The 14,753-nt window shown below is 42.4% G+C and overlaps 1 protein-coding gene across 8 annotated transcripts in view; it reads right to left on the bottom strand.

Annotated features, from left to right (window-relative positions):
* lrmda (leucine rich melanocyte differentiation associated) overlaps positions 1–14,753 on the bottom strand; it is a 1,073,511-nt gene that overhangs the window by 337,096 nt on the left and 721,662 nt on the right. For all 8 annotated transcript variants that reach the window (XM_041176536.1, XM_041176539.1, XM_041176541.1 and 5 more), the window contains one exon: positions 3,660–3,786. In XM_041176536.1, the coding sequence (XP_041032470.1) occupies positions 3,660–3,786 (127 nt within the window). The remainder of the gene's footprint in view (positions 1–3,659; positions 3,787–14,753) is intronic.

The following is a 14,753-nucleotide window of genomic DNA, read 5'->3' as shown; positions in this document are numbered from 1 at the left end:
GCTATTTTTCAGACTGGAGGAAGGTTTACAGAGGGGCTGGTACTAAGACCACTGCTTTTCTTGATATATATTAGTAACCTAGCCTTGGGCGTACAGCGCACAATTTCAAAATTGGCAGATGACTCAAAACTTGGAAGTATTGTAAATTCTGAAGAAGTGGAAAAATTTCATAGACAGGCTGTTGGAATGGGCAGACACATATATGGCATTTCAAATTTAACTCAGAGAAGTGTGAAGTGATACATTTTGATAAGAGGAAAAGCAATGCAAAGTAAAGGATACAACTGTAAAGGGGTGAAGGAACAGAGACACCTGGGGGAGCAGTATATGTGCACAAAGCATTAAAAGTGGCTGGGCAGGTTCAGAAAATGGTTAAAAAGGCTTATTGGATAGTGGGTTTTATAACTAGAGACATAGTACAAAGCAAAGAGGTCATGGTGAACCTTTATAAAACACTGGTTTGGTATCAACTGGAGTATTGTGCCTAATTCTGGGCATTGCACTTTAGGGAGGACGTGAAACCTTCAGAGAGGGTGCAGAAAAGATTTACCAGAATGGTTCCAGGGACAAAGGACATCAGTAACATGGGGTTGTTCTCCTTAGAGTAGGTTCAGAGGAGATTTAATTGAAGTGTTCAAAATCATGAACAGATTTGTGGAAAGAAACTATTCCCATTGGTGGAAGTGTCAGGAACCAGAGGGCACCAATTTAAGGTAAATGGCAAAGGAACCAGCGGCAACATGAGGAAAAATCTATTTACGCATTGAGTGGTTATGATCTAGAATGCACAGAGTGGCGGCAGATTCAATCATGGCTTTCAAAAGAGAATTGGATCACCTGAAGAGAAAAAAAATTGCAGGGCAATAGGGAAAGGGCTAGGACTAGCTGAGTTGCTCTTTCAGAGACACTGCAGAGGGACAATGGACTAAAAATGGCTTCAATCTGTGCTGTAACCATTCTATGATTCAATGGGCTGGGTTTTACTGCCTTCTGGAGACAGGCTAGGAGGCAGAAGGTGTCATGAGAGAAGCCTGATGTCTTTCCGCAACCATGGCATAATCCCAGAAATGGGAATAGCAGCAGCACTGCCAATTAATTGTTCATTTAGATGCCACTTTCTGGCACTGGTGGCATTTTACTGGTGTTGAGATGGGCCATCTCCATAAAGAGATGACCATCAGGTAAATTGAGGCAGTGTCGCAGTAGGTCCCAAACAAGCCTCCCTTTATGGCCGCTCCTTGGCCCAAAGAGGGACTCCCACAGTGGAAAAGATCACCTTTGTGGTTCTGGCACTGCTGTTGGATGGTTAACCCCACTGATTGTGGGGGTCTGCCTGCCTAGCCCTGGAACGTTAAAAAAAATGCTTACCTGCCCTTTGAGGGTGCCTCTGGCAGATGGGACACCACCCTTAATTAAACAGCAGTCCTGTCTATGGCCTCTTAATTAGCTGGTGTCAGTAAAATCCGGCCCAGATTGTTGGCTTCCAGCTGCCCAGGCTCAGTATCCGTTTTCAGTCCCCGTGGTGGGACCTTGGGCCTTCTAACAAATTCTGGCCTATGATTCTACTCACATCTTCAGTGTAGGGTTTGTTTTTAAACACCATATTCAACTTTAGTATTAGCCACTTTCATTTATTATCAGCAATATTCTTGGATATTATTGGGGAGTGCAGTATTTGCACCTGCTCAAAATGCATAGTAGTACCGATTTGGAGGCAATACTGAAAGCTGCTGAAATCACATGACATAATGCCAGCACCAACCCAATATTTAGCACAAAATTCATGTTCCATCCTGTCCTGATGGTTCTGAAGTAAAGGTTTTGGTCTCTAATTGATACAGACCAGAAATGCCTCATTACTAGGTTATCCTTGTCGAAAGGCCACCTGAGGCTAGACTTGTGGCCTCTTTTATGTTATATTCCATTCTTCCAACACTGCACAAAAGCTTAGGTTTCTAAAGACCAAGTCATCATGACTGGTGTATATCATATATTCCTGTGTAGAAGTGAGTTATTAAAGTTGTCATTAGGCCATTGGAGAATGCAAAATGCAGGCAACAAGAACCCCATTATATTGCTAGACTGCCAGCAGAAAGCATACATACAGGCAAACATTATCAGAGTTGGTCACGTTATAAATATTTTTTGAATGCAAAGATGAAATGTATGTAAAACGTTTTTGGTAGATGTCAATTCTGGAATTTGGAACATGAGGCAAAATAGGATATAATGTATTCACAAAAACCAGTTCTTGTTCTATGCCTCTCCTTCCCACCCAAAGGTTGTACAAAGGTTTGGGGATACAGACAGAAATGTTAGTTTTTTTCCGAACATGAAAAAATGGCAGTAAATTTGTAAGGCCAATTAACATCCAAATACTTTTACCCTCTTCCTTAGCACCAGTTATATACCACACCATGCTAAGGCAAAACATTGCAAGATGGCTTTACTGAAGGGCTCTCATTTCTATGCTCTAGAATAGACTGGAACCTGAATCATGGTTATGCTGCCATGTTTTCATTGAGTAGCAGTGTAACTGGACTCAAAATGAACATAATCTTCAGTATATCCATAAAAGTTCTGGCTCACAGACTCGGTATTGGATATTCATCTATGATTGTTGTCAAATGCTTTGATTTTGAAACTTTAAATACAAAAACAAGGATTGACATGAATGTACCTATTATTTTTACCTTATAAATGCCATAATGTCTCACAGAAGGAAGAACTACAAGGCTTGAAAACAAATAACAAAAATATCCAATTATGCCATCAACTCTGCTACAAAAATCCAATTATCTGCAGATCTGGCCACAGCTGCAGTAATTGGTGACCTGCACTTTTGGTCAGCAGACAATCGGGATGATGAAGGCAATTAAACACAAAGTCTATACATGCCCTGCAGAGGTTATTGTGGCTGCTATATCAGACCTCATCAATTTCAAAATAAAAAGAAAGGAAGCTGCCTCCATATCTCTTCAACCGTGGTTGCAACCAAAATGTTAGTGAGGTGATCATAAGGTAAATTATGTCAATGGAATGACAAATGCAGGCTTTGCAAAAACAGAGAGGAATAATTACAGGCCCAGGATATAATTGAGCAATTTGATTGTCCTGCACTTGAGCTGTCATTTTGATGTGAATTGCTGTCACACCCTGCAATGCTACTAGAATCGGACAGCCCCGTCCACTTTGATCTATGCTTACGCAAATGAAATGAGGTCAAAATCTGGTCATAAGAAACTCCCTTATGTGATTAAGGTTTTCAATTTTACAGGAGTTTTTTTTTAACAGTGATCACAAAGCACAAATTGTCATTGCTTTGAGAAGAGAAAAACATGTAAACAGGCTGCAACAAAGTGAAAACGTGCAGTGGAGCTAGATACCTGCTTCCTTAAAGGTAAGTATGATTTAAATTTATACTGGCTGAACAAACAGCAAAACAAAAGACCAAATCAGTTAAAGAAAGACCAAATACATGCACACATATTTTACATACAATTTGCGTTTAGAAACTCCCAGATTAATAAAATATAAATTATGTTAAAAGACCTTTATAAAGGGCACATTTTTCTAGTTTATCATGTATTTTGTGTGTTCATGATCATGTGCAGCAACACAGATAGATTGCATGTCTGTTCCCTTGGCTGATGCCTTACCAGATCATCTTTGGGTTTCACCACTTTCATGAAGGCACCCCTGGTTGCTGCTTCTTCATATTCTTTTTTTGTAACTTTTCTTGCATCCAGAAACTTCAGGTTTGGCAACTTGTGAAGGATAAAATACCTGGAAAGGGAAGCATCAAAGAGGCCTTTGTTAATAATCATATTTGCAAGTGACATTGCCTACCAAAAACAGTCAAGAGGAGAGGATTATGGGATGAAGAAAACAACAAAATGGAGTTAACTGAAAAATAAGTCCAGTTTGTCTACGGCAATAGGCATAATAGTATGAAGGATAAAAGGTGTAAAATTGAGCTAAGAGCATAAAAGGCATACCTTAGATTTTGAGACACAAGACACAAATAAGAAAGAACTTGCATTATTTATATGCTGGCTTTCACTATATCAAGATATCCCAGAGGGCATTACAGACAAAGAAGAGTTTTTGAAGTATAAACATTATTGTATTACAGAGGAATACTCCAACCAAACTGCACAGCAAGGACCCACAAATAACACCTACATAAATGACCAGATAATGTGTTTATAATGGTGTTGATTGAGGAACAAATTTTAGCTAGGACAATGAAAGAGAATAAGTGAATCCCACCAAACAGTGCCATGGAGTATTTTACCTGAGAGGGCAGACAAGCCTCCGTTTAATCATTCACCTGAAATGTGCCACCCTCAGATAGTGTAGCACTCCCTTAGCATTGACTGAAGTGTCAATCTGGATGAGGTGCTCATGTCCTTCAATGCAACATAAACTCTTAGCCTTCCAAATCAGAAATGGGAGTGCCAACTCTAAGTTGAGGCTAATGTGAAAGGTGTCAAAATCTAAGATATTCCAGAGGAAAATCATCAATATCATAGGTGGAAAGCAATTATATCATATCCAAGCAGTAAAAAGTTATCTAAACAAATGAGGTAACTCCAGTTCAATCCAATAGAGTCCAAGCCTGATGGAAGTTCAGCTTAAAGCAGCAGCTTTCTTATTTTTCTCCCCACATATTTGATAACCCAAATTGTTTTGTAGCCTTTGCCATGCATGACAAAAGCTTTTTTGAAACATCCAGTCTCCTTCAGGTTGCACATCTTAAGGTCAAGTGGCTTGAGAGATAACATTTTGGGCCGTAATTTTCATGTAGCAGAGCAACAAATGGTTAGACTTGCCTGAAATATATGAACTAATAACAATGCAGTGAGGGAAATAGGGCATCTGAGACCCGAGTGAACAGGGCAAGCAACTGTCAATTGTGCATCTCCTCAACCAATTAAATTAAATTAATGCCAAATAAGATAACAAAAAAAAGAGGATTAAGAGAAGAAGAAAAAGAGGCAAAAAGGACAAATTTTAATTTAATTTTACCATTTAAAAATCTCAAACAATTAAAATTTGAAGAAATGAGATGCCACACTTGTAATAGTTAATTTTCAGTGTCAAGTTGTTTGGCAGTAATTAGCACCTATCACATTATTAAGCACATGAATGTCACTTGAGGCAGATAGTGAGATGACATTTTTGCAAAGTTAACAGTGGTACATCACATCTCAGACAGAAACTTGCAGATTTCCACATTTAATCTCTTATCTGCCCCTTGCCTGAAGTTGCTGCTTTTGTGCATAAATAAGGGGAGCGCCATTAGCCTCACTGTTACATTGACAGCAAATTATGGCCCTGTACGTTTGGTATAGTCAGATTAGGCTCAAACTACACTTCTTCAGCTGTCATTTGGATAAGACTGGAATTATTTTCTTCAAAATTATCTTTTTAAAACAACACAAATAAAATGATTTCCCCACAGAAAACCTAAGTAAAATGCATCTGATAGATTATTTGAGACTTCCATTTCAGTAACAATTTGGTCAACTTGCAATACATACAAGATAATGTGACCAGGAAATCTGCAGCTGAAATCTGTTTGCTACTTTCCACAACTTATGTCAATTAATAATTTATTTCCTTACGAATGTCCCTCCTTTGAGGGCACAAGAGTTTTTTAAACCCTCATTTTATTGTCAACATTAGTCAAGAAAATATTGACTGATTGTTCCCTTCCTTAGCTCATAGATGCAACTAAATCCATCCTGGCTGAAATTGCTTATCACAGTAGAAACCAATGACAGAAAGTCAGACTTTCTTGTTCAATATCACATCGCAAAATACTGCTGGAAATGAAGGAGTTAAGGTTCAACATCTGAGTCTAACAAGAGCTACTGATGTTGAAAGCACCTTGGCTTAACAGAGAGGCCAAACTGCTAAATTCAGATTCAGATATTGAAATCAGCATGGAGCTGAAAAGAGTAATTTCTTGGCCTTGAGGAATCTAATGAGGATTGGAAGCTCAATATCCTTTTCTATTCTAGCCCTGAAAAGCTGGTAATTGCTTTGCTCCACTGGGTATTAAGTACTTGGGCCATTTTCCTACTACTGTATCACTATAAAACAAAATGTAGTATAATTAGTGTCATAGATATGTCACCTCATCAGCACTGGCCAAACCCAAAGTAAACATATGCCAACATTCTCAGAAGTTAAATTCATCACGTTCAATTAGCATTACATTATTGTGCTTGTTCACTAGCTTGAGTTGATTTTCATATTAACTCTTTTTTTAAACATAAGCTACAGAATTACAGAGAGCTCTGGATCATGACTTGTCTGGAAAGGAAACAGTAGTGATTTGGGAGGACTATTACGAGAGATGCTTAGGTCTTTTTGTCAAGCCAGTCATTTCTATTTGGATGGGTGGGTTGCCATGTGCCTTTGCAGTTTAATCTTGTACTTGTGTAGGGAGTACTATGGAACTGGCTGTCTGCTGCTGGCAGCAGGCAAATCATTGAGACAAAGATATTTAAGAATTTCTGCTGAATCAGGCTCAGTGAGTACATTTTTTAAAAAACTCAGCAATCTTCTGTAATGCTTTGACTTTTATTGGTTGTATAAGACGGAAGGAGGGAAGAGAAGCAATCTCTCTTACCATAGTGACATGCATTGTTCAGTTAGAGTTTGGAAAAATAGCACCAATTTGCATTTATACATTGCCTTTAATACAGAAAAATATTCAGAGGTTCACAGAAGTGTGAAAAGATAACGAATGCTGATCCGAAAATTAGGTATTAGATGCAATACTTCAATGTGAGTCATAAAGCTGGCCTCTTATACATCGCCGATTAATATCGTTCCACCATTGGTGGTCATTCTCCAAGCTGTCTAGGCCCTTAACACTAGAATTCTCTCCCAAAACCTCTCCACCTCTCTCTCTTCTGCTACGAAACCTATCTCTTTAACCAAGTTTTTGGTCACTTGCCCAATTTCTCTTTATGTGACTCGATGTCAAACTTTGTCTAAATTACACTCCTGTGATGCGCCTTTGAAGTTTTACTCCGTTAAAAGAGCAATGCACATGCAAGTTGTTGTTTCAAGGGAGCTGGAATGGCAAAAATAAAAATGCACAAGAGCTGGCTAGCGTTGGGATTTTAAAAGTGATTACAAAATACAGCAGAGCTCAATTAGTTCCAACATCAGGAGATCCATTGGGTGATCTGGCTCCTTGCACTTACAGTAATAAATCCAGCTCTCTTAACCCAGCATTTGTAGACACATAAACAACTGGCTTCCTTTACTGAGCACTGTACAGTACAAAAACCAGGCTCACTCAATCACAAATACAAAGGCAAAATATCGCGGATGCAGGAAATCTGAAATGTAAACAGAACATGCTGGAAATGTACAACAGGTTAACCCTGCTGAGCATTTACAGCATTTTCCATTTACCCACTCACAAGCAAGTTTTGGAGGGATGGGATGGAAGATTCTCTAAGCTCAGTGTAGTGACTTTATAACCTGAGAAGATTTCTTGTGCTTACGCTTTTAGCTGAATGGTAAGTGCCACCTAATCTAAAATCTTCCAATTATGTACAATTTTATGCACAACAGAGGAAATACTCCCCACTTGGCTTAGAGGCCAAACATATTGGGAAAGGAACTGTATGCGGAGCAGGTGGCTCCGCTCCACAGCTTAAAAGTTGGGGAGAGCCTCCTTACACTTGGCCAGGAAACCCCGAACCAGTTTTATGATCCTGAGCCCGTTAATTGGCTCAGGGTGGGATTTCCACCCCCATCTGGGAGGACAACCCGCTCTGAGAGCTGCTGGCCAATTAGATGGCTGGCCGCTATCTAGCCCCAGCAGTGTTCCCGGACATGGTGTTCATTGCTGGTGCTGCTGGCAGAACCCAATGAAGAGGAACCATGCCATCAGACATCCAAGTTAAGTCCCAGGTTTCACCAGCAAAAGGCTAGCAGGCCCTGGTGAGGGGTTTTGGGGGCTGGATTCAGCAGGGCTTGGGGGTGGGATGCTGCTTTGGGGAGGGCCCCTATTGGCCAGAGGATGACCAAACAGAAGGCACCCTCCCTCTCCCCAGCCAGCACCAAGACTACCAGATTTTACCTGGCAGCCTTGCCACTTGGCCTGGGAATCTGCTGGCGATTGAAGGGCAGCCCTTAAGTGGCTATTAATAGGCTATGTAAGGGACTCAAATTGGCCAATGGGTAAGCAGGCTATCTGATGCCTCCCCCCAGCTGATAAAGTACCAGTGGTGGTGGATAGGTGATGGGCATGGTGCTCTACCACCCTGGTGGCTGATTTTATGAATGCCAGTCTGGCTCCCAAGGGGTGGACATAAAATTTCACCCTTTTTTTGCCAATTTAAAAATATATAAAAGAATGAATTTCCTCAAAACTCAGACATACATACACTGCTGAATTGTGAGATACTCAGCCTTTCAGGTGAAAAGGCTCCAAGGTTTGATTTTTAGTTTATGACTAGTTATGAGGTGGAAATGGAATCATTGAAATTAGCCTCAATAGGCAGATATTTAACTGCTGAGTTGGCGGGGGTGGGGGGGGGTTTAAATGACCGCAAAATGATGGTGGGTCCGAAATCTGACATAATCGTGCCCCCTTCAGGTTTTACCAGGGAATGTCATAAAGCAAGCGGGAAACACCCATGGAGATGTTGTGTCATTGATTTATGCAAACAAGCAATTAATTGTGACTTTAACTCAGGATTCTGATTTTAACAACCAGCAAGTTTCCCAAGCTCTGTGGAGCTTGCCTGCGTCAAGAAAGCGAGAGCACAGTGAGGAGCCATTGACCAATTAAAATGACAGACTTGAATACCTGTAAAAAGTGAAACTGCACAGGTGCTGGCCTGCCTATGTGAAAGGAATTAACTTTGGGGGAGGTGATGGTTTAGTGGTATTGTCACTGGACTAGTGATCCAGTGACGCAGGGTAACTCTCTGGTGGGTTTGAATCCCGCCATGGCAGATGGCGGAATTTGAATTCAATAAATATCTGGAATTAAAAGTCTAATGATAACCATGAAACCACTGCTGATTGTTGTAAAAGCCCATCTGGTTTACTAATGCCCTTTAGGGAAAGAAATCTGCCGTCCTTACCTGGTCTGGCATTCACGTGGCTCCAGACCCACAGCAATGTGGTTGACTCTTAAATGCCCTCTGAAATGGCCGAGCAAGCCACTCAGTTGTAACAAACCACTACAAAGTCACAAAAAAGGAATGAAACCTTCAGACCACCTGGCATCGACCTACGCACCGGAAATGACAATGGCAATCTCAGCCCTATCAATCCTGCAAAATCCTCCATTCTAACATCTGGGAGCTAGCGGCAAATTTGGAAGAGCTGCCTCACAGACTAGTCAAGCAATAGCCTGACATATTCATCCTCATGGAATCATACCTTACAGCACCACTATCACCATTCCTGGGTGTGTCTTGGCCCATCAGCAGGACAGACCCAACAGAGGTGGCAGCACAGTGGTATACAGTTGGGAGGGAGTTGCCCTGGGAGTCCTCAACATCGACTCTGGACCCCATGAAGTCTCATGGCATCAGGTCAAATATGGGCAAGGAAACCTCCTGCTCATTACCACGTATTGCCCTCCCTCAGCTGATAAATCAGTGCTCCTCCATGTTGAACACCACTTGGAAGAGGAACTGAGGGTGGCAAGGGTGCAGAATGTACTCAGGTTGGGGGACTTCAATGTCTACCATCAAGAGTGGCTCGGTAGCACCAGTACTGACCAAGCTGGCCAACTCCTAAAGGCCATAGCTGATAGATTGGATCTGCGGCAGGTGGCAAAGGAACCAACAAGAGGGAAGAACATACTTGACCTCATCCTCACCAACCTACCTGCCGCAGATGCATCTGTCCATGACAGTATCGGTAGGAGTGACCACCGCACAGTTGTTGTGGAGATTAAGTCCCGCCTTCACATTGAGGAAACCCTCCATAGTGTTGTGTGGCACTACCACCGTGCTAAATGGAATAGATTTTGAACAGATCTAGCAACTCAAGACTGGGCATCCATGAGGCACTGTGGGCCATCAGCAGCAGCAGAATTGTACTCGAACATAGTCAGTAACCTCATGGCCCAGCATACCCCTCATTCTACAATTACCATCAAGCCAGGGGATTAACCCTGGTTCAATGAAGAGTGCAGGAGGGCATGCCAGGAGCAGCAACAGGCATACCTAAAAATGAGGTGTCAACCTGTTGAAGCTATAAAACAGGACTACTTGTGTGCCAAACAGCATAAGCAGCAAGTGATAGACAGGGCTAAGCGATCCCACAACCAATGGATCAGATCTAAGCTCTGCAGTCCTGCCACATCCAGTCGTGAATGGTGGTGGACAATTAAACAACTCACTGGAGGGAGAGGCTCCACAAACATCCCCATCCTCAATAATGGAGGAGCCTGGCACATCAAAGCAAAGGATAAGGCTGAAGCATTTGCTACAATCTTCAGCTAGAAGTACTGAGTGGATGATCCATCTCGGCCTCCTCCAGAGGTCTCCAATGTCACAGATGCCAGTCTTCAGCCAATTCGATTCACTCCATGTGATAGCAAGAAACAGCTGAAGGCACTGGATACTGCAAAGGCTATGGGCCTTGACAATATTCCAGCAATAGTGCTGAAGACTTTGCTCCAGAACTTGCCCCCTAGCCAAGCTGTTCCAGTACAGCTACAACACTGGCATATACCTGGCTATGTGGAAAATTGCCCAGGTATGTCCTGTACACAAAAAGCAGGATAAATCCATCCCGGCCAATTACGATCCCATCAGTCTACTCTCCATCAGTAAAGTAATGGAAGGGTTCATCAACAGTGCTATCAAGCGGCACTTGCTTAGCAATAACCTGCCCACTGAAGCCCAGTTTGGGTCCCGCCAGGGCCACTCAGCTCCTGACCTCATTACAGCCTTATTTCAAACATGGACAAAAGAGCTGAACTCTCGAAGTGAGGTGAGAGTGACTGCCCTTGACATCAACGTAGCATTTGACCGAGTGTGGCATCAAGGTGCCCTAGCAAAACTGGAGTCAATGGGAATCAGGGAGAAAACTGTCCGCTGGTTGGAGTCATACCTAGCACAAAGGAAGATGGTTGTGGCTGTTGGAAGTCAGTCATCACAGCTCCAGAACATCACTGTAGAAGTTCCTCAGGGTAGCATCCTCGGCCCAAACATCTTCAGCTGCTTCATCAATGACCTTCCTTTCATCATAAGATCAGAGGTGGGGATGTTCGCTAATGATTGCACAATGTTCAGCACCATTCGTGGCTCCTCAGATACTGAAGCAGGTCTATGTCCAAATGCAGCAAGATCTGGACAATATCCAGGCTTGGGCTGACAAGTGGCAAGTAACATTCGCACCACACAAGTGTCAGGCAATGACCATCTCCAACAAGGGAGATTCCAACCATCATCCCTTGATGTTCAATAGCATTACCGAATCCCCCACTATCAACATCCTGGGGGTTACCATTGACCAGAAGCTGAACTGGACTAGCCTTTTAAATGCTGTGGCTACAAGAGCAGGTCAGAGGCTAGGAACATAGTGACAAGTAACTCACCTCCTGACTCCCCAAAGCCTGTCCATCATCTACAAGGCACAAGTCAGGAGTGTGATGGAATACCCTCCACCTACCTGGATGAGTGCAGCTCCAATAACACTCAAGAAGCTTGACACCATCCTGGACAAAGCAGTCTGCTTGATTGGCACCACATCCACAAACATTCAATCCCTACACCACCGACGCACAGTAGCAGCAGTGTGTGCCATCTACAACATGTACTGCATGAATTCACCAAGGCTTCTTCGACAGCACCTTCCAAACCCATGACCACTGCAATCTAGAAGGATAAGGGCAGCAGATAGATGGGAAAACCACCACCTAGAAGTTCCCCTCCAAGTCACTTACCATCCTGACTTGGAAATATTTCGCCGTTCTTTCACTGTTGCTGGGTCAAAGTCCTGGAACTTCCTCCCTAATAGCACTGTGGGTGTACCCACATCACATGGACTGCAGCAGTTCAAGAAGGCAGCTCACCATCACCTTCTCAAGGGCAACTAGATATGGGCAATAAATGCTGGCCCAGCTAGCGAAGCCCACATCCCATGAACGAATAAAAAAAAATGTGCTCATAGTACTTGTTCTGAGTGTGTGCTCTCACTGTTTGACAGGTGATTTCCAACTTTTTGGAAGACCAATTCACCTACCTTGGACTTTACTTACCTTGATCTGACCTTCCCTGCTGTCAGCCTTCACTGCAGCAGGAGGAGCTTATGCAGCTCCACCATGAACCTCTGATAAGGAACAACAGAAGCAGCAACATCAACACCAACAGCATAAGCTGCCTCCTCCTCAGCCACATACCACTCCACAGACCAGAAGGTGTGGACACAGATCCACAGTTCAAAGGAGAAGATACACCTCCCCCCATTCCCAACACTACACAGAGTCTACAGCCAAAAGATCAGTTTTTTCAACATGTCTGAGCACCTGTACCTCATGAGAATCAGGCTTTCCTGGCAGGTCATTGCTGATATCTAGAGTTGCCTGGAGCAACACCACCTTCATAGTGAATTGTCAGTGAACTTCAATTTGGCAATCACTGGAGGACTAGTACCAGTTCTCTTTGTCCCCATGGAGTTGTGTGTTGCCTTTTATTACAAGAAAAGAATACAGTGAGTTATGAGTGTGCAAATGGATTGTATGGAAAGGAGGGAATGATACTAATTGCAAAGGATGAATGTGAGGGGTGGCTGTGAGATCACAAAATCAGAGTGAACACCAGTGTTGGTTGCTCAGATTGGGATGTGAGGCAATGTCTGGAGAGGGAAAGGAATGAATGGAGCTGCAAGGAACGTTGGTCAAAGGAGATCTGGGCAGGAGAATGTTGGGACAGTCATTGTGGGGGTTGGCATCTGAAAGTGGGATGCCACTCATCTTTCTTGCCCTCATGAGGTCACTGACATCTTGAGGGATGTAGCCAGGTTTGAGCATAGCCTGCTTGCTGCTCACTTCATCGGCCACTTCCATCTACGCCTGCTTGGTTTGACAGACTGACTTCTTCTTCCCCACTATTGAAAAAACAGTAATTTATTTCAGTCCCTCAGATCCCACAGCAGGGCCTCCAGGTAAGAGTCAGAGATGCTCCCACATCTCCTTTCCATTCCTTTGGTTGCTGAAGCCTCAAGAAGCAATATAGAACTCAGCCACTCTGACCCATGCTGGGATCCTTTTAAATAGAAATCCTTCTTTTGATAGATGAGAGTTGTCAACATGCCACACTCTATGATAGATCCTGAAACCTAAAAGTGGGATGCTAATGCCAAGGCTGAGTTAAAGAGCCAGGGAAATGCCAACTTCTCTGAGAAACGGGTTTCTGACCTACTGCTGGCCTCCCCGATGCAAGCAGGTTTATTATATTAAAATTCCACCCAATGTCACTAAAATTGAATTGGGCAAAAAAATTGCCAAGGTTCCATGATTTCTATCCAATGATTCCTAAAGAATTTAGACAACACATTTCACAACCACCAGAAATCTCAAAGCACTTTAAAGCTAATAAAGTACTTTTTGAAGTGTAGTCACTGTGGTAATGCAGGAAATACAGCAGCCTATACGTGCACAACAACTTCCACAAACAGCAATGTGATAATGACCACATAATCTATTTTTGTGATGTTGATTGAGGAATAAATATTGGCCAAGACATTGGGGAGAACTCCCCTGCTCTTCCTGAATTAGTTACATGGGATTTTTTGCATCCACCTGAGCAGATAGATGGGGTCTTGGTTTAACATCTCATTTGAAAGACTGATAATGCAGTGCCCCATCAGACTGCACTAGAGTGTCAACCTTGATTTTTGTGCTTAAACCCTGGAGTGGAACTTGAACCGAGAAACCTGTGACTCAGAGGACAGAGCACTGCCAGGTGAGCCACAGCTGACACTAGAAAGTTAGAGTGTGCGCATTGTGAACAGAGGCAAAGACTGATATACGTTCCTATATAATGTCATCATTATGTATTGAATGTCTACTTACTCATGAAGGAATGGTTGCTTGTATAAGTACCAGAAGGCTACCATTACTAATGAGGCTACACTTCATAATATACCATTACCTCCAGAAGTAACAAAGGGATGAAAAGAAGAAAAACTGAATGAGAACAAGAACAAGTTCATGAACATGAGATTGGTGGGAAGCGGGTAGCATTTTATAAGAAATAGGTTTGTGATGTCAATGCACTCAATATACAGAGGAAATCTCCCTTAGGTAAGTATGTAATGGCAACTCATTATTATTTTGGATAAACTGCACTAATATGCATAAGCAAACAAGCAAAAGGCAGTTCTTTTAATCAGTACATGCCAGGTGCCTGTAAAGTATCGCATGTCAAAGTATCACTCATGCTGAGCTGACGTTCTCTCACTTGATTGGTTCAAATATCATATTCATAAAACAAAAAATCTCAATGGAAATAGAAGGGAATGAACCAATGAACGAATAATTTATCAAAAAATTATTTTTTATTAAAAAACAGTCATTTCCTGTTGGTTTGTTCCAACATTCAATATCTAGTCTTTTCCCAAGGGAAGGAGCAAGAGATTTACAATCAACTGTCAACTTGCGTACAAATTTCCCTTATCCACAGCAATTACCTCTTATTGACTTCAGGATGTGCCTACTTACGGCAACCCTTTGTCCCTCTAAATTATGC

This window comes from Carcharodon carcharias, chromosome 28 (assembly GCF_017639515.1).
Source record: "Carcharodon carcharias isolate sCarCar2 chromosome 28, sCarCar2.pri, whole genome shotgun sequence".
In the NCBI taxonomy this organism is placed as follows: domain Eukaryota; kingdom Metazoa; phylum Chordata; class Chondrichthyes; order Lamniformes; family Lamnidae; genus Carcharodon; species Carcharodon carcharias.
Note: the sequence above shows the minus strand (reverse complement) of the source record. Positions and strands in the feature narration are given on the sequence as shown.